Genomic DNA, 18,220 nt, shown 5'->3' on the forward strand with positions numbered 1-18,220 from the left:
ATTGAAAGATTATTATTTCATATTTATACAAACTCATTAAGAAAACCCATTTGAGTTTAAAAAAAGTTTCAGGACGACTATTTTTTGTCGGAAAGGTTTTATTGACAAAAGTGACAGAAACAGGAAATTTAATGAATATTCAATATAATTTTCCGTTTTTATATTTTATACTTAAGGCACTTTTTTAACATTTGATATGTTTGAGCACGATTTATGTGTCATGAACTTAATTAGATATTGAGAGTGTTATAGACTCTTAGCATAAAATCATGCAAATATAGAATAAAATTTGAAATGTTTTAGGCCAAAATTTGCAAGAAGCTTATAAAAGTTTATACTGGAAGCCCTCTATCTAAAATATTACATCACTCACCCCAAAATTTTGTTTTGTTAAAAAAATATTGAATATATACATGTATCTCGGCAAACTGGGTTAATCTCAAAACATTCTTGATATACAAAAGTCTGGCTGAAACTGTATATTAGGTGAAAAAAGGTCAAATTGAAAGGCCCATTACTCAGAGGGATGGAACTGCCTCCTCCCCCCTTTTTTGTATTTTTAAGTATGTTTTGTCTAAAGATTTCAATGATATACCTCACTAGAAATTCTTGAAACAAAAACACTGAGTGCCTTAGGACAATTGAAATTGTCAACAAATTTATCATAAGATTTTCCTTGAATATTCACTATGTTTGGTTTAGTTATAAACTATCAGTTAGTAGAAAAGGCAATTCTATACATTTATCTTAAAATATTTTTAAAAATACGTAATATTTTTATCAAGTGTTCTTTTTTTAGGAGATACACATGTAAATAGAGTTTTGAAATAGTCACAAACATCGAGCCCTCTTAATTGATTGCAATTTTGTGTTTGTGCTGTTTGGCGTTTGTTTCATTTGCTGCGGAGAAGGGGGGGGGGGGGTAAGGAAAAAGTCCATATTTATTTTTAGTCATGCGACAGAAAATCTTTGCATTTTTAAAGTTTTTTTTAGTATTCGAACCATATTTTTTCAAACAATCGCATTTTCTGTTTCTTTTAATTGACTTTTAATTTGCGTTTCAAAAGTTATGTTTACTTTCAAACTCAATCAACAAGTCTTATAATAACTAAAAACAATCAGAAAGCGGATTTTTTCCAATTAAAATTCGTATAAATGTGACCGTGACATTACAAATTTGACTTCTGCACCTTCCAGAGTGGAAGTCTCTATTTGTGAGTTGAAATTTGAATAAATTATAGCCCGCCAATTCGAGAAGCAAGGGTTGCGATTTACTACAGGACCTACAAGACATGACACTGACAATTAAATAAATGAGAGTTTTCATTTGCCATAATTATAATAATATCGTAAGAATCATTATTCATAATATTGCGAAGGTTCTTTGTATAACGCTCTCTAAGCCCAATGGCCCTTAAGCAGTTTAGTATCAGTCCAAATGAATCTTATTTCTTCACGATTTCAAGTAAAGCATTAAGTAGTTAAAGTAAGTTAAGTAAAGCAATTACCATTACACTTTGGAATATGTGATTGTTTTAAAATGAAGTATTGATACACTAATTTGATCAAAAGGGTAAAAAATGTACATAATTGCTAAAAAAAAAAGAAGTATAAACTATTTTTTAAAGGGGCATGGTCACGATTTTGGTCAAATTTTATTTTTCTGTTTTTATTATTTACAACGCTTTATGAATGCATTTTAAATGATCAAATGAAATTTGGGTGCCTGTCGATGAGTTTTAAGCAAGATACAGGGCTCACAATTCTTCGTCATGTAAACAAGGCTCGTGACTTGTTTTTGTTTACATAGGTTCAATATACCTGTAAAAAATCTTTTTCAAGATGATTTGTCTATATTCTTTTTCCTTTTCAGCATAAATAAACAGTTACTAACGATTAACACATTCATTTTAGGTTTAAAACTGGAATTTTCACTTCAACATTCAAAATGTAAACAAAAGCTTTGTTTACATAGCGAGAAATTGTAAGCTCTGTAACTTGCTTATAACTCAATAAATGCCCCTCAAATTTTGGTTGCCTATTAAAATGCCTTCATGCAGCATTATAAACATTAGAATCGAAAAAATAATTTTTGACTAAAATCGTGACCATGCCCCTTTAAAAACACACCAAATGAACGGTAATTCAAAATACATGCATCTCCAAGTTGTTTCATTTTAAAAGCGATGTAATTTAAAAAATGAAAGAGATTACGAAAGCCAAATTGGACACTCCCCTCCCCCACCTCTCAAGAAAAAAAATGTGAAGAACAGAAAGCTACAATATGTAGAATACATAAACTAACAAGAGAGAATTTTAATCTCTATACAACACAGTGAAGACTGTCAATAAATTTTTTCAGACAAAATGTACGGGAAAGTGCATTATGAAATCACAGTATATTACAAACCTCTTAAGTACCAATTAATTCATTTATAAGCAGAATTAATTCATACTAATTTTTTTATTAAAGGAGCATGGTCACGATTTTCGTCAAAATCTATTTATCTGTTTTCATTATTTTCAATGCTCTAGAAAAGCATTTCTACTGATCAAATGAAATTTGAGGGTCAGTTGTAAAGTTATGAGCAAGATACAGGGATCACAATTCTTTGTCATTTAAACAAGGCTCTTGCCCTGTTCTTGTTTACATAGGTTCAATATACCAGTAAAAAATCTTTTTCAAGATGATTTGTCTATCGTCTTATTCATTTTAAGCATAAATAAACAGCTCTTTACGTTTAACACATTCATTAGCTCTAAAATTGGAATTATCATTTCAACATTCAAAATGTAAACAAAAGCTTTGTTTACATAGCAAAGAATTGCAAGCTCTGTAACTTGCTTATAACTCAACGAAGGACACACAAATTTTGGTTCCCTATTATAAATGCCTTACTGAAGCATTGTGAACATTGAAATCGGAAAAATAATTTCTGACTAAAATCGTGACCATGCCCCTTTAAAAACATCAAATGCTAATTTTTACAATTTTGATGTCCGTTATATCGTACACACTGAAAATAAGCGAGAGATCGTTCTCGCTGTACTACAAAATATGACATTTTTAGAGAAGAGAAATAAATGTTATGCATGTAGACTAACGGAAAATTATAAATGAATATTTTGTTCAACATTATTATCAGTAGAATTCTACTTATTCTGGAACTTGGAACTGTACCAGTTACATCGGCTAAAATTTAACGTTTTCTTTTCGTATTTCCTTATTTCTTGATATTTTTTTGATAAAACTTGACATACTTTAAATCGGGAACTCCTTACTTATGCATCTTTTATACTATATCAATATTTAGAACCCAAAACATCTTGTTTTTGTGCTTTTTAGCACGCCCCGACTTTACCGAGTTTTCACGATTTACTGTACCAGGTATCAGTTTTGTGTTAATAACATAGTATAATCCCTGTACAGGTTGTTTTATACTCTGCTAAATGTAATTTGAAATATTCTCTTTGTGGGGTCAGCACACTATTCGTTTGTTATCATAGACACCATCGTAGACTATTCAGTACATAATTGTGCAATTAAGCGTTCAACCACGCTACTATTCTTTCTGACTTTAGTGAATTCCTTTTGTTTATACATGTTACATGTATTGATATTATATGTCAAATCAAAGAAGGGATATGATAACGTTGCACAAAGAGGTAATATTCTATTTTTAACTTATTACGTCACGTCCCCCACTGCTGAAAGTGCAAAGATGTAAATCAGTGGTAAATAATGATCGTTTAAGCTCATGTTTAAAAGTTTGAAGGCACACTTACTTCTCTCTTTTTGAAACAGACGACCGAATTAAAAAAATCTCGGATAGTCGCGTTCTAAAAACCCGAACTCTCAGTGTAGCCGATAACTGCTTTTAGCCGATAAATGATATAGTACATGTACCGGTATAGTTTTATTTTCAATTTGTTATATTGTATTATGCATCGTTAAATGAGGCAACCTCAGTTGTGTATGAAATATCGTATATCTTAATGCTGGGTACCTAATTAAATCATTCATTTGCAAGGGCATACACTTATCTGATCATGACAAGCTTTTACATGTGAATTTGAAATATGCTTTGTAATTCTAAAACTCCTGAGATCCTTGTTAAATCTTACAAATTAATTATTTTTTAATGAAATTAAAACTGTGACCTTCTAAATTATTCATCATATGCATTATTAATTATGGTTTCTATTAACAAATAATTTTTCCTAAAAAAGATCGCGGGCGTGTTTAATTAAGCATATGGGCAATTTAGCGTATTATTTTGACTGTTATATTCAAAATCGTGAAATGAAATAACTATTTTGAATAAGATAAAAAAATTAATAGTATCCTTTAAAACAGATGGCAGTGCAATAAAATCGGGTAGTGCATTACTGCCACATTGGTGCATTATCAACTATAAATAGTTTACGTATATATTCCTTAACATAAAATGAGAGAGAACAACACTACCCATCGGTTTCCAAAATAAAATAAACATACAAAGTGATGGCAAAACATCTCAGTTTAATCAAAACCGCTGCTAGAATTCTTTGTTCTACTTAATTAAATAGTTATTCATCCGGCTCTCGGAAAACCTTCCCAACTTTTTAAAGTTTCGACGGAAAACGGCATATGCATCAAAACAACACAAAAACATGGGATTCTAGCTGACCTTTTCAATTTAAGCATTGATCAAACTAACGATACGTATAAAATTTAAAGTGCAATATATACTGGGTAGTGTTGTTCTAGTCGGATTTTTATATCGTAAACAACGACATAGGAAAGCCTGGCCGAGAAATAAAAGCAAATTTACATACCTTTTAGCGAATGATTGATAAAAAGAACATCTCTCCCAGTATTTTAATGTTCAATTCTCCATAAATCACACCACAATACTTTATTAGAGTTCTTAGATTAGTTATATTTTGAATATGTTTACAATGCTTTCCAATAAAATTCACACGACATTGAAATTTTAGTCATGACGTCATCAATGTGTAAATTGACGTAATACAAACTAATTTCAGACAAAAAATTGTCTTCAGTATTTTGTATTTGTTTTTGGTCTTCGTTTCGTTGCTTAGATATTTGAATATGTACATAATAACTAAGATTTGTGATTTCACGGAATTACATGTAACTCAGGTTTCAAATATTTCCTTAACGCCCCCTCGTTTGCAACATTTTACAAAATCTACAATAAAACATCAAAATATTTTAAAGTTCAGTTGTACATTTTGACATGATTATGCCGTTGCAATATTGAAATTTTTAAATGACCCCAAAACCACAAATACCTCTGCTTGTACCATGCGATTACCATATCACAAGACCTCTATGAACATACAATATTGTATATATATATATACATGAATTTAAGCGACTGCTATTGATTTTAGAAATAACATGCCCGTTGAACTAAAGTATACGTGTTTCATCACACAAATTCACCGAAATTTTAATTGGCCGCCTTAACTGTACTGCGTATTTGTTGTATTTTAGACTTCTTCCTGGTTAAACTGGCAGATGGATGATGTCAGTAATACTTATAAACTTTTTTTGTTCACATTTGTTTTACACCGCATGTATTTGCCACGTGTAATGTCTGGTGTTCATTAAGAAATACTCTCAAAAACTTTGTTTTTCTCACCTGTAATTGCAATAATCCACAATATCCAAATCATCGAACGATCCATTTCTCTTCTTGTCTCTTATTTCAAAACAAAATAGCAATCTTGAGCAAAATGCAGAAAATTGTTTTCATTTAACAAAGCCAATGTGAAGAAACGAAAAAAGAATCCGTTATCACGTTATCGACTTCAACAAACTTGAATTATCAAAGTAAACGCTGTTATCATCCTTATCTCATAAATTGTACCTCCTTCAATTCCTTTAAAGTATTTTAATAAGATATACAAATGCATCAGAGTCGCTATATCACGGAATATTTTATGTTTTTGGATTTTTATTTTAGTTTTATTTTTTGAAATCTGTGTTTTCGCAGTTTTAAATGTTTTACTTAAAGAAATGGATCTCTTTCATATAGATTGATAAATAATTAATGCATTTGAGATTGCAATTCCTTGCATTAACATTTACATTTAATTGCCAAAATGTTTTAAATGTTTTAATTACAAAATTTCTATTTCATGGGAAAATGCCGAGACATTTTTTTAAATGTTATATCTGAAAATGATGTTGTATCAAATTGCATATATGTATCGTGTTATTTACTTTCACATATAAACGCATATATTGACATTTTCACTGTACCAATTTTGTATTAATGTAAATAAAAGAAAACTCTTTAAACGCATTTATATTATTGCACAACTCATAAATTGGTTGCTAAAACATACATATTCCTAAGTATGCCAAAACAAGGTATCACGACCCGGTAAGATAACACAGGACCAGGCCCTCTCAGTAAATAAAACTTACTAAATAACGGTATCAGCGATTTATCAAATTTGTTTACAAGACCTGTGATAAAAATATTATGCAATGTTTACAGATACATTTACCCTGATAATACACCTTAACTATCTAGCACTGATCATTTAGAAGAAGATTTATATATTTTTTTTTTATTCTGATAAATAACAATTGTAAATAACAGTTATAAAGTATCATTATATTGAAAACAACACAACACACACAGTCATTATTAAATCTTTTTTTTTCTTGTTTTCATTTAAAAAGAATCCTAAAAAAAACTTGTGATACCGTTATTTTTTAATTCTCTTTTTAAAGAATTCATAATCAAGTCCATTGTTTTACTCGAATTATTCGATAAACATAAGTTGGTAATATGATTTGGTTGGCTCCGTAAAAATATTTAGGAGTTCACGTTTCATTCAAGACTTCGTCAACTTGACTTGAAAGGTCCATGTTGTCCAACATTCTGTGAAAAAAAAATGATTTTGTAAAATAAACACAAACTGTTAAAATATCACAAAAACAACTTTGGCTATAACAGTTTGCAACATACCGATGAATCTATTTTTGGTATCGCAATTCCTGTTGATTCATTTCTAAAACCTTCTGTTTTTAAAAGAAGATAAGTTATTGTAAGTGTACAAAATATTATATTGTAATTTAAACAATAAAGCGCATAATGGTGATCTGCTAAAAAATAGGGAAAATACTTTACCGTTTGATTCCTCAAAACTTTGCATTTCCTTTGAACTTGATTTTGATACCTTAACGTTCATAGATAAAAAAAAATAATCATGAGTTAATCATTTATAAATAATTTATACATTTATGTAAATATTACATTTACAAAGTTTCGGGGGGGGGGGGGTATTTTCTTTGAAAAATAATTCTAATATTGACAGATGACTGATGTAATTCATGCTATTAAAGCTAATCAGAAAGTAACAACGTACAACAACTTAATAAGCTCAGCTACAGGAATTTACGAAAATAGACAAAAATGTCGACGTGTGATGCAAAGTGATGATATTTTTTATTTAGTCTTTTGACTAGGGGTTGTAAAATGAATCCAGCACAAATCGTATTTCACGAAAAGATCCGCAACTGAATAAAATACCTTACGTAACTTTTTAAATGTAGAAAAAATGTAAACTTACAAATTTGCTTTTTGATGTTTTTGTTGATAATGTTCTTGATTCATATTTCTTCACTTTCCTTGATACTGCTTGCCGAACCTATTAATAATTGTATGTTTAGAACATGCCGACACTTGCATATTTTATTTTAATTGTAATATACAATATGATAACATATGACAATATTCATTAATTACTGTAAATTCATAAAAGAACTTGTAATTTGAAATTTTGAATCATGTTTGGTTACAATATCCAATCTTGCCATTGTTAATCGGTCTAAAGAAATGCAAGGAACACATTAAACATTTTTGCTGACAAAGTTTTTGTAATAAATACTACGTCTCTTAAAGATGTCGATGGGTTAAAAATACTAGTCATTGAGAGGTTTTAAATAAAGAAATAAGATCATTTTAAGAATACACTTTGGAACCAAATTAATTGATGACTGCATAATGTTTGTGAAATGAATTATTTCAAAAGGGACGTACTTTCGAGAATTATACAATGCACAATTTGCGTTTTGTGATTTGTTGGATAATAGTTTTTCTTGGTAAATGGAACCCATTGACTGCACAAAAATTAAGTCAAATGAAATATAATTATTTAATAAGGTTGTACCATTATTTTGGTTTAATGCCAACTGTTTTCTTATCGGACCATGTTATTAATATCCTTAACCACCAAAACCTCTAAGATTCATACTATCATTATTTTCTGATAGGTTTTACTATATTTACATGTAAGATATGTTTCAATCTTTAATAATAAAAACATTTTTTCCAAGTTTCATCATATGAATCAAATACAATGTAAATAAACATGTACCTGGGTATTCAGTAGGACATGGAAAATAAATATAAATAGGCCCTGTAAAAAAAAAGAACATAGCTGAAAGCATTGTTAACTTATACCTTTCATAAAAAATAAATTGAAAGTGGGAAGAACCAATGTCCTTCAACTTTTGAAGAAATAAATATTTAAGTTTAACTTTTTGTATCCATAATTAAGATTCAACAAAATTATCTTCAATAAAGTTGCAAGGTAGCTAGATAAGTGAATATATTTCGCCAAAAATGATTTTCACATATTACATGCACATGTAGGACATTAATAAAGAAATAAGAACTATTTACTTATCATTTTCTGTGAAACAATATTTATCAAAATATTATACATCTAGTTTATAAAAATAACAATTTTGACCACCATTTTGTTTATTTCACTTAATGAGGAGTAGCGGCCGATACTGTGGAATCATTAGATCTCGTGGTGGCTCAATTTTCGTGGAATTCGTGGGTACCTCTCATCCACAAATTAACATCTCCCATGAATGAATAAATTAGGGCTATAAAGTCATATTTCTCATGTATGTATACGAAAATACACGAAATTACGTCCACACAAGCCTGTAAAATTTGAGCAATCCACCAAAATTGCCCCCCCCCCACGAATTTTAAAGATTCCGCAGTATACTAACCATCATATCTTCCTTATTTATTAGATATGATGTCTTTAGCTTAAACACTCTCGTTTAAAAAAGAAAACAGGCAATCAACATACTTCTGAAAAATAATTATTCAGCTATATACTCATATAGAGCTCTCCTATTTTAAGGGAGATTAAGAGTAGGAAAATGGTCACAATCCCCGAGCCTCTTAACCACTAGATTATTGTAACAACTTTTTAAATTAGACAAATAAAAATATTCGGTATTCTGAGAAAATAGAAACTGGTGCGTTTCGGGTTTTAATTGGAAACTTATGTTTGAAGATAAGTTTTTATTTACGGACAATTTTCCAAAAAATAAATTAGATTATACTATACATTTTGAACATCATTCACATAAAAAAAAAAGAATCCCTTTTTCACTTACCTGAAGAGAATTAAATATAGAAAATAAATATTGAAATACAACGGCGGCTCCTCCAAGAGACAAAACTCCAAAAACCCACGTTAATCCAAGCGTGGGCAGTAACGCACACATCCCTCGTAAGCCGCTTCTGTGATGTAGAAAAAAATAGTGCATTGTATAAAGAAAATAAACATCACATATTACAATGCAACGAAACAAATAACGTGTACGAAGTAATAATTGTTTTATAATTAACGATCTTAAGATTAATATTTGATCTCTCATGGTTTGTGATGATATAGGATTTTTTTAATTAACTTTTTTCATTTCACACCCAAACGTACATACAGGTAATGGCCTATTTAATACAAATAACTGTTCAAGTTGAAACATTTTTATAGAAATTGAAATTAACCAATATAGCTCTTGAGGTTAAATATTATAGATTTTTGATATCGAACATGAATTTTATCTAACGAGTTGTGTGTTTTCTATTCCAATGGTGGTGAAGGAAATCATTCAACGAGCTGAGTATAAATCATATACCATCGCAAACCATTAGCCAGTAGTTATCCTGTGTTTAAATCATGTTTATGAGATTTTTCATTGCAAAACTACCAAAGGCATTTAAAAAAAAAAATAAGAAAAGAAAAAACTTGTGACGTCATCACAGTTCAATAACAAAAAATCATTATATTTACAAATATTATCTACACCGCAATATGAGCTGAACATATGCATTTGACAAATATTTCAGTTAAACTCGAATTCTTTTATATTATGAGGTGATTAAATACGTCGGGGGAGGGGGTCAAATCCAAGAAGTCCCGAAGGGCTTAATGATAGATTTGATCATTCCGACCGCCTCTGACCATCACATAATATTTTAATAATGATTCCATTATTACTTATATGTTCAGCAGTTGTACGATTAAATATGAAAATAGTCATTGATGAATCGTTATAAAATTGATTCGTAGTGTAACAGAGGAAGACACTTGAAAATGTTGCAACTATTCATTAACTTAAACTTTGATTGTTTGGTTAGTATACATGTTATTAGTTAATAAATTTTAAAAAAACTCTTTTTTGTAGATCAAACATATCGACTTACTTTCACAAACACGGTAATTTTTTAATACTCACATCGTTTTCTCTTTTACAGTTTTCTTCAGCATAAATGACGAAGAAAACATCGTTTTCATAACGATGATAAGAATTATAAAATTAACCTGAAATGTAAAGTTAACATATGTATTTAAATATCATATCAAAAATAAAAGAGAACATTGCTCTTTATTAACAAAAGAATGATGGGCCAAATTTCTAACCTATGCAACAATTTCCAAACAAAAATATTGCAAGAAAGATACTACTTCAAAGAAAACCAAAGAGACAAGTAAGATACTTTTTAATTGCTTCCGAAAATTGGGATTATCGTTCGTTGATTATTTTTTCGTATTCAAAGATGTCCCCTTCACTGCTTAATATTCTTATCACAAAAACAGTTATATCTCAATATTATCTCTAGACACTTTCAGATACTAAGGTCTCATAGTACATGCATGAAAAATCTCCGATTTCTCTAGTTAGTCTATGAATTTGTTTCTAGCTGTAAAAAAAACAACGTTCATGTGTTAAGGTATAATTCATTTGCATACAGTCCAAACCCCAGCCCCAGCCCAACCCCCTCCCCCCTAATTTTCAAATAAATTCTATATAACATTAAACCGCCCACAACCCGCTGGAACTAAATAAATTGTGGTGATAGCCATCCTCTACCAACCCATTCCCAGTGTCAGGTTTGGATAAAAGCAAAAAAAAAAAAAAAACCACATATATATATATATATATATATATATATATATATATATATATATATATATATATATATATATATATATATATAGTTTTTTTTAAAATTTTTTAAATACAATAGATTGCACAGGAAACCTAATTTCAATTTGGTAAATAAACATAGCAGCTTGAAAGTAGTGTTTTCTTTTTGTTATTTTTGGTTTGACTGATGTTGTTTCGTTTTCTATAAATTGCGTAATGGCATAATATAAAAAAATATGAAATCCCTTATTGTGTCAAATATAATTTTACCAAGATTATTGCCAAGGCTGGACCAATAAATCCAAAAAGTGTATCATTTCTCAACCAACAACTGCAAATCAGAAAAAAGTACGATAAATTATTCGTTGATGTGTACTTTAATACATTATGCTTAAAGAATTTAGTGAAAATGTCAGAACGTAATATAACTACTCACAGTGTTTCATCTCCATAACCACCTACGTTTGTTGACAGTAGGGTTATTCCAACAATCGCAGCAGGCAGGCCTATTTGTGAAAATATTATACAATATATCTATTTTCCAAAACATATCTCAAATAATACACAATCCAAACTTTAAATTGTCAAGCTTATTGCATACTTTGTCAAATTTATAATAACAATGTAAAAGAAAGATACCCCAGCCTAAAAGTAGCAAGAGGCCGGAACTAGATCTTGAACTGAAAACATCCAATACAGCGATAGCCAGGTCGATTCCAAGCGCTAACATGATGCAAAACATGGCGAGGAAAAAGTACTGCAGCAGAGCTGCAATAACACTGCACCCCACCTAGAAATGGCAAGTCTACGTATCACCAATTATAAACTGCAAGGACTATTCACTGATGAAACATACTGATAACATGTACTGTAAATTCCTAATTAAACGCGAGGAAATAATATCCGCGTAAAATCGCGAGAAGCATCCTTCGCGGATTTTAAAATCTCGCCATAATATAAGGAATTTACAGTATATATTAGGTTCATATTTATACATTACCCTGTAACATTAATATTTTATCATTTGTGTAAATGAAGAACAGTGTCTATTTACTTACTTACTTACTTTTAACCATTCATTTACTAATTTCTGTCACGAATAAAACATAGTAAACATACGAAAAGAAAACGTGTATGTTTGCAGCCTTAAATTCCTAGATAAGTGAACAAGGACCTGTTTTTTTTTTATCTAAATGAAACATATCATTGTCGGATAACAATCGATCATATGTTATTTTACAAAGACTACAAAGCTTTTTCTTACACAATATTTGTTTCTCAAACATTTTTTAAAAATATTTACTGTATCATTGGTTTGATCCAAAACTGTTAGGAACAACAGATATGCAATGGAAAGCGCTAGACAGAGATTGATAATAAGTACAGACCGACGATTCTTCAAGTACCTAAAAACAAATCAACATTAAATAATTTAACATTTAGAAACATATATATATCCATGGCCAAATTAAGGTTATTTCAACCAAAATGGATAAAAATATCCATATAAAATATTGGAATAATATTGAAAATTAAACTGCATTCTAAGGCTTAACATTTGAATTAAACGATAATTAAAAGCTCAAAAACTTACATGTAATTTTCATGTGGTTATTGAGTTCCAGTCTGGTCAAATGTAAGTTAACTTTAGGGGTCCTTTTTATCACGTTAAGTTGTAGATAAAACACATTATTTTTTAAATGATTTTGAAAAAAATAAAAATACCTCCAAAAGTAAAGATAAATGACTATAGTGGCCAAAGCTCCTAGGACTGAAAAACTGCATCCAATGTAGGTAATTAATGTCAATGCTTGCGAATGGCTCTAGAAATTAATGTAATTGATTTTTTTTAATGACAACCTACAGAACACGCCAACTAAAAATACTAAACATAATGACCGCAAAATTATTAAAAAACAAAACACAATTATATTGTATTGAATAATATTAGTCAAATTATTTACACTGGGAGTCTTGGTCAGACTCATCAGAATGGCAAAGTTGGTTAGATGGTTGCACGTGCATGTAACCTGAGTGTCGGTGAAGCTTTTTAAGGAGCATCCAGACGTGTTCCATACACTAAAAAATAAATGTTGATTGTAAACAAAAACAGAGACAGAAGAAGAAAAAGAGAGAAAAAAATACCATTGTAAAAGGATCACAGTTTTTTTTAATGAAAAAGCTGCTGAAATTTTTTGAATTTCTGTGAGCAATTATGTCTTAAAATCTAACCTGACTAAATTATTCCGGTCTTCTGACAGGAAGACACAATTTGGAGAACTAGTAGTACTGTTAGAAACCTTTTGAAAAACAACATATGCACTTAAATATACACGTTTAACAAACTAGTTTTCTTTTCAAATTTTTAACAAGATTTCAAGAATTACTAGTTCTGCAAAACAGATAATGAATACGGTCGTACATTTCTCCTTTGGAATGAAAGTGTGATGTTTTCATTAAGATTCGTTGAAATCAATCCGTCAACGGTAAGAGACAAAACGCTTGAACCAATACTCCTGTATTGAAAAAGACAGACTATGTAAATAGTAAGCAAGGTTCTGTTCAAGTCATTAATATTTTATTTACAAACAGACTGATGGATATGCCAACAATACATGGGGTTGAAATATTTGATCAGAATTAGATTTTTTTTTTTTGCTGAGGGTTGATAAATGTTTATTGAAATTATGAAACGTACGTTTCATTTCCAGAGAGGAACTCGGAGCCAATGTTATCATACTTAACAGCCGTGAACGCAACACCGTCTCCTAAAAAGATCGATTGATGAAGTGATTGATTGTAATGCAAGCTTAGTCATATTTATGACACAATCCAGTATATACAGTTAACTTATTATCAAATATTTATTTTATATTATGCTTCTTATTTTGATGTTAGGCTTAAACCTTTCGTAAGAAATAAAATAACATCAAGATCTATTAAACCCCAATTAATAATTACCTATAATATCTCCTAAAGCTTCACTTGGCAATGTGAAATGGGTTGTTAGCTGTTGACTGTTGCCTTCTGTTTTCTTTGGAAACTTGATATCAGTAGTTTTTGCAATTTTTTCTATGCTTAAAACTGTGCAATATAAATAAAACATGATAGGTATTAAACACCAGGATATATTTGATCAAATCTGTCAGTTGAGTTTTCACATTGAAATTAATTCAACGTTTCTTCTCTGAGAATTTTTTTGTGCTACTGTGGGTTCAATTTTTTTATTATGCTTCATATTTGTAGATTTAGTGGAGTTAACCTGTCACATGAAAAAACATTCCAAACAAATTAAGAATCGAACTCATCATTCGTTACACACAGAAGCAATTTACGAAATCGCATCCGAGTGAGCCTGACAATACCTGAAATTTACTGATTTTAACGTATTCCTCGGGTATTACTCTGTACAGTAGTTTCAATTTCCAGAGAGAATATATGTCAACTTTTTCAACAATAAAACATTTGCAAAGTCAAAGCAATCAAGTTTATGATATACGCATATTTATGACTCTGTGGTATTCAAAGTGTGATGATTCGATCTAGATTTCGTTTAAAGAGTATTTTTAGTTAGATAAAAGGCTTGAACTTTGAAAGTTAAGATACCAAGCAACAGAGTAATGAATGTTTTATAGGGTTGTACAGTGGAGCCTCAGTTATCCGGACGCTTTCGTTCCCATGTCCAATCGCCCGGATAGGTGAATCGTCGGATATCTGAAATGTGTCTATTGTTTTCATGAATGATAATGTATTTGTATACAATGGCTCCCAGTGTTGATACTCGGGTTTTTTTGCCTTTTATACCATATAGCAACACATGCTAGAGTTGTCTGCTTATATGAACGTTTTTAGATATAAAGATCTCTGCTTTATTTTATTATTGTGGCATGAAATATTAACCGGACAATAATGATAGCCGAATCTAGCTAAATTCTTTGTGTCCAAGTGTGATATGTGTGTGATACACGGTTGTTTGCAATTTTCCAATTTTTGAAAGTGATTTGGGAGGTCAGTGCGTTTATACAAGCTACTCATAAGGGTCAAGCACGTAAAAAGGTGTGAAACTTAATTAACAGGGGTAATCTTTTGTACTGAGTAGGGTATTATCAAATCTTACCGTCCGGTTAAATGAAGCAAGATTAATAGTAAATCAGTGTTTTGTGGTAAAAACAGACCGTCCGGATTCCGAACGCGGAATTCCGGATAAATGGGACAAAATAATGTATAAAAAATCTGTTCCCAAATAAAATCGTCCGTAAACTTAAGCGTCCGGTTATCTGGCGTCCGGATATCTAAGGCCCCACTGTATATCTTAAGATAAATAAAATAAATCTTTCTTACGCATGTTAGTCTTGTTGACAGTTACTGATTGATTAACTTGTAAGGCCTTGGTCACAGATTTCGCAAACTTGTTCACCGATGATAATATTTTGCTCGTAACCTGCAAACAATTTATATTGTTATGAGTTTTTGACATATGCTTAATGAATATCAAATATCATTTAAAGGGTAAATAAAATATTTTATTTATTAAACATAACAAATCGACCGTACTTAATAAGAAAAAGTATTGCCAACATTTTAAAGTTTATATCTGAGTCTGTTAAATAATTGACAGTGAAAATAAGGACCTTAAAAGCGAGTGATAAAAAATTCAAATGTAAGCTGAAAACTGTATCCAATCAAAAATATTACATTTTATCATTTGTATTACTATAGATATTTTTTGGAAAAAAATTTAACCAACTTGAAGATCATTATATATGTTTTGTAATACATTTATTTAGACCAATTAGATTTTAAAACTTTTGTCTTATTATCGTAACAAGACAGAATTGTATTCAATAGGGATAAAAACATTTATTTCCTGAAGTAAGTATCTGCTTTATACAAATATTAGTTTAAAATCACTTTGATTTTCATTTGCATTGATTTTAATTACTATATTGAAATAACTACCTCTTTTTCCTTGGTTTTATTTTTAGCTTTCACTTGATTTTTTCCATTGTCAAGTATATCGCTAACGACTCCCATAAATACCTGTGTAAAAAATGTTATATCAAATCAGACTTTCATGTGAATGATTTATAAGAATAGAATTATGAAACATTGATGCATTATACACTGAAATAAGGTTGTTTTTTTTATTTTACAAATCTGCATGATTTGGTTTTTTAACAATAATTTAATATATTTTAACTCTTACATGTGTACAGCTTAAGTTATTTTCCAAACAACTAATGGCAATTTATTCAACCACGTTAACTTGCATTCCAGAATCTGTCTGTCTGTTTTCTCTTTTATTTACGGTTGTATGTTAAACAAAAAAATCTAACGAATTTTTTTTATAATACCACAGGACTTCTTACACTTCTTATGTAACGTCCAATCTTTTGTCGAGAGTATGTTCAGAGAAATAAGCATTACCTGTGTTGTTTTGTTGGCTGAAGCTTGGTTTGTAAAATTGACTGTTTTTTCAGATATGGTAGATATCAGGTCCACACTTTGTATGATGTCATTGTGAGCAACGTCATTATCATTGGAAGAGGTGATGGAGTTGTTGACGATTGATGAAATCGACGATAAAGATGATTCTAATGCATTCTCGGTTAACTCTGTGGTATCATTGAGGAGCTGGAAGCACAATGTATTGAGTTATATCTTTAGAATTACTGAATTGATTTATATTAAAATTAATTCTGATAATTTCTGCGAATTATAATCATAATAGCCACTGACGGATTGGTTTTAAAGACGTAATTTAACATCAATTAAGTTCTTTTTATGAACAGTTATAAAAACTGGAAAAAAACTCGAATAAAATCTTGTTCGCTGTGATTATCTTAACGTTGAATGCATGCTAAAATTACAAATCTCAAAGAAATATCGCCGCTTAAAATTATATGCGAAACTTTCACAAAGGTGCGGAAACCTTATTAAATTATTACGTTTTCGATCTTTTCAAGCTCTTCTTTTTTACAGCCATCTGAATTTATTACGGTTGCCCATGATCCAAGTATTAAGCATTTTCTAGTTTTTTCACCTATAATAATAAAAAACAATTTGATAGTTAAGATTTTCTGCTGTAATGGTATAAAAAAGAATCAGAATCTCATTTTGTTCAAACTTTTGATAATGCAACATTTTAATTGCAAAAATATATTTCTTTTGAGACATATATTTGTATCTTCTAAATTAAAGTCTAATTTATTACCCGAATACCCGTTTGGACATGGGATTATTGCTTCCTGTCCTGCTTGCGTTGTTGGCCAGTCACCTTCCTTTTGACAGAGTTTTTCACCTGAACACATAGGATAAGTTTTGCATAAAGAAATGTGCAACTGTAGTTTTCAATGTTTCATAAGAGAGAGAGAGAGAGAGAGAGAGAGAGAGAGAGAGAGAGAGAGAGAGAGAGAGAGAGAGAGAGAGAGAGAGAGTGTGTGTGTGTGAGAGTTACTCTACCTTTCTTCAAGACAGTGATTGCAGAGAATAATTCTGAGGAACTACTGGAGCAATTACTTCTCAGTTTGCATTCAACGGTAACATTAGACGCCGCAGTAAAATTACAGGTAAAGTTGTGATTAGAATTGTATTGACACTTTATTTCTGTCTTGTTCACACACATTTTGATATCCGTGCCATTCTTTATATATGCATTTTTCTTGTTTGTGACGTAACAATTAACATTGAAAGGACTTCCTTCCTCCACAGATGAACGAATAGGTTTAATCACGAGAATGGGTTTTTGCTTTATATTTATCTGCGTTGTCATTTGCCCTCTAAATATTATTCCCTGAATTTCTTCTTTTACGTTGCAAGTATACTGCCCTAAAATGATAGTAGAAATGATTAGAATACATCGGTATCAACGTGAGTCATGTGATACAACAGAATATATGTACCGGGAGAATGATATTTTGGGGGGAGGGGGTTATACTTTGTATTATTATT

The 18,220-nt window shown here is 30.3% G+C and overlaps 1 protein-coding gene across 1 annotated transcript in view; it reads right to left on the reverse strand.

The window, feature by feature from the left end:
• Positions 1 to 6,446: 6,446 nt before the first annotated feature.
• LOC105332667 (uncharacterized) overlaps positions 6,447 to 18,220 on the reverse strand; it is a 30,171-nt gene continuing 18,397 nt past the window's right edge. The window contains exons 15-37 of the mRNA XM_066071417.1: positions 17,732 to 18,097; positions 17,484 to 17,570; positions 17,218 to 17,312; positions 16,697 to 16,903; positions 16,229 to 16,309; positions 15,611 to 15,710; positions 14,231 to 14,353; positions 13,968 to 14,037; positions 13,692 to 13,785; positions 13,502 to 13,569; positions 13,234 to 13,348; positions 12,995 to 13,092; positions 12,573 to 12,675; positions 11,909 to 12,059; positions 11,706 to 11,775; positions 11,540 to 11,600; positions 10,577 to 10,662; positions 9,452 to 9,578; positions 8,404 to 8,445; positions 7,597 to 7,674; positions 7,155 to 7,203; positions 6,993 to 7,045; positions 6,447 to 6,905 (exon numbers count right to left, since the gene is read on the reverse strand). Coding sequence (XP_065927489.1) covers positions 6,870 to 6,905; positions 6,993 to 7,045; positions 7,155 to 7,203; positions 7,597 to 7,674; positions 8,404 to 8,445; positions 9,452 to 9,578; positions 10,577 to 10,662; positions 11,540 to 11,600; positions 11,706 to 11,775; positions 11,909 to 12,059; positions 12,573 to 12,675; positions 12,995 to 13,092; positions 13,234 to 13,348; positions 13,502 to 13,569; positions 13,692 to 13,785; positions 13,968 to 14,037; positions 14,231 to 14,353; positions 15,611 to 15,710; positions 16,229 to 16,309; positions 16,697 to 16,903; positions 17,218 to 17,312; positions 17,484 to 17,570; positions 17,732 to 18,097 — 2,360 coding nt within the window. The 3' untranslated portion in view covers positions 6,447 to 6,869. The remainder of the gene's footprint in view (positions 6,906 to 6,992; positions 7,046 to 7,154; positions 7,204 to 7,596; positions 7,675 to 8,403; positions 8,446 to 9,451; positions 9,579 to 10,576; positions 10,663 to 11,539; positions 11,601 to 11,705; positions 11,776 to 11,908; positions 12,060 to 12,572; positions 12,676 to 12,994; positions 13,093 to 13,233; positions 13,349 to 13,501; positions 13,570 to 13,691; positions 13,786 to 13,967; positions 14,038 to 14,230; positions 14,354 to 15,610; positions 15,711 to 16,228; positions 16,310 to 16,696; positions 16,904 to 17,217; positions 17,313 to 17,483; positions 17,571 to 17,731; positions 18,098 to 18,220) is intronic.

Source organism: Magallana gigas, chromosome 9 (assembly GCF_963853765.1).
Source record: "Magallana gigas chromosome 9, xbMagGiga1.1, whole genome shotgun sequence".
In the NCBI taxonomy this organism is placed as follows: Eukaryota; Metazoa; Mollusca; class Bivalvia; order Ostreida; family Ostreidae; genus Magallana; species Magallana gigas.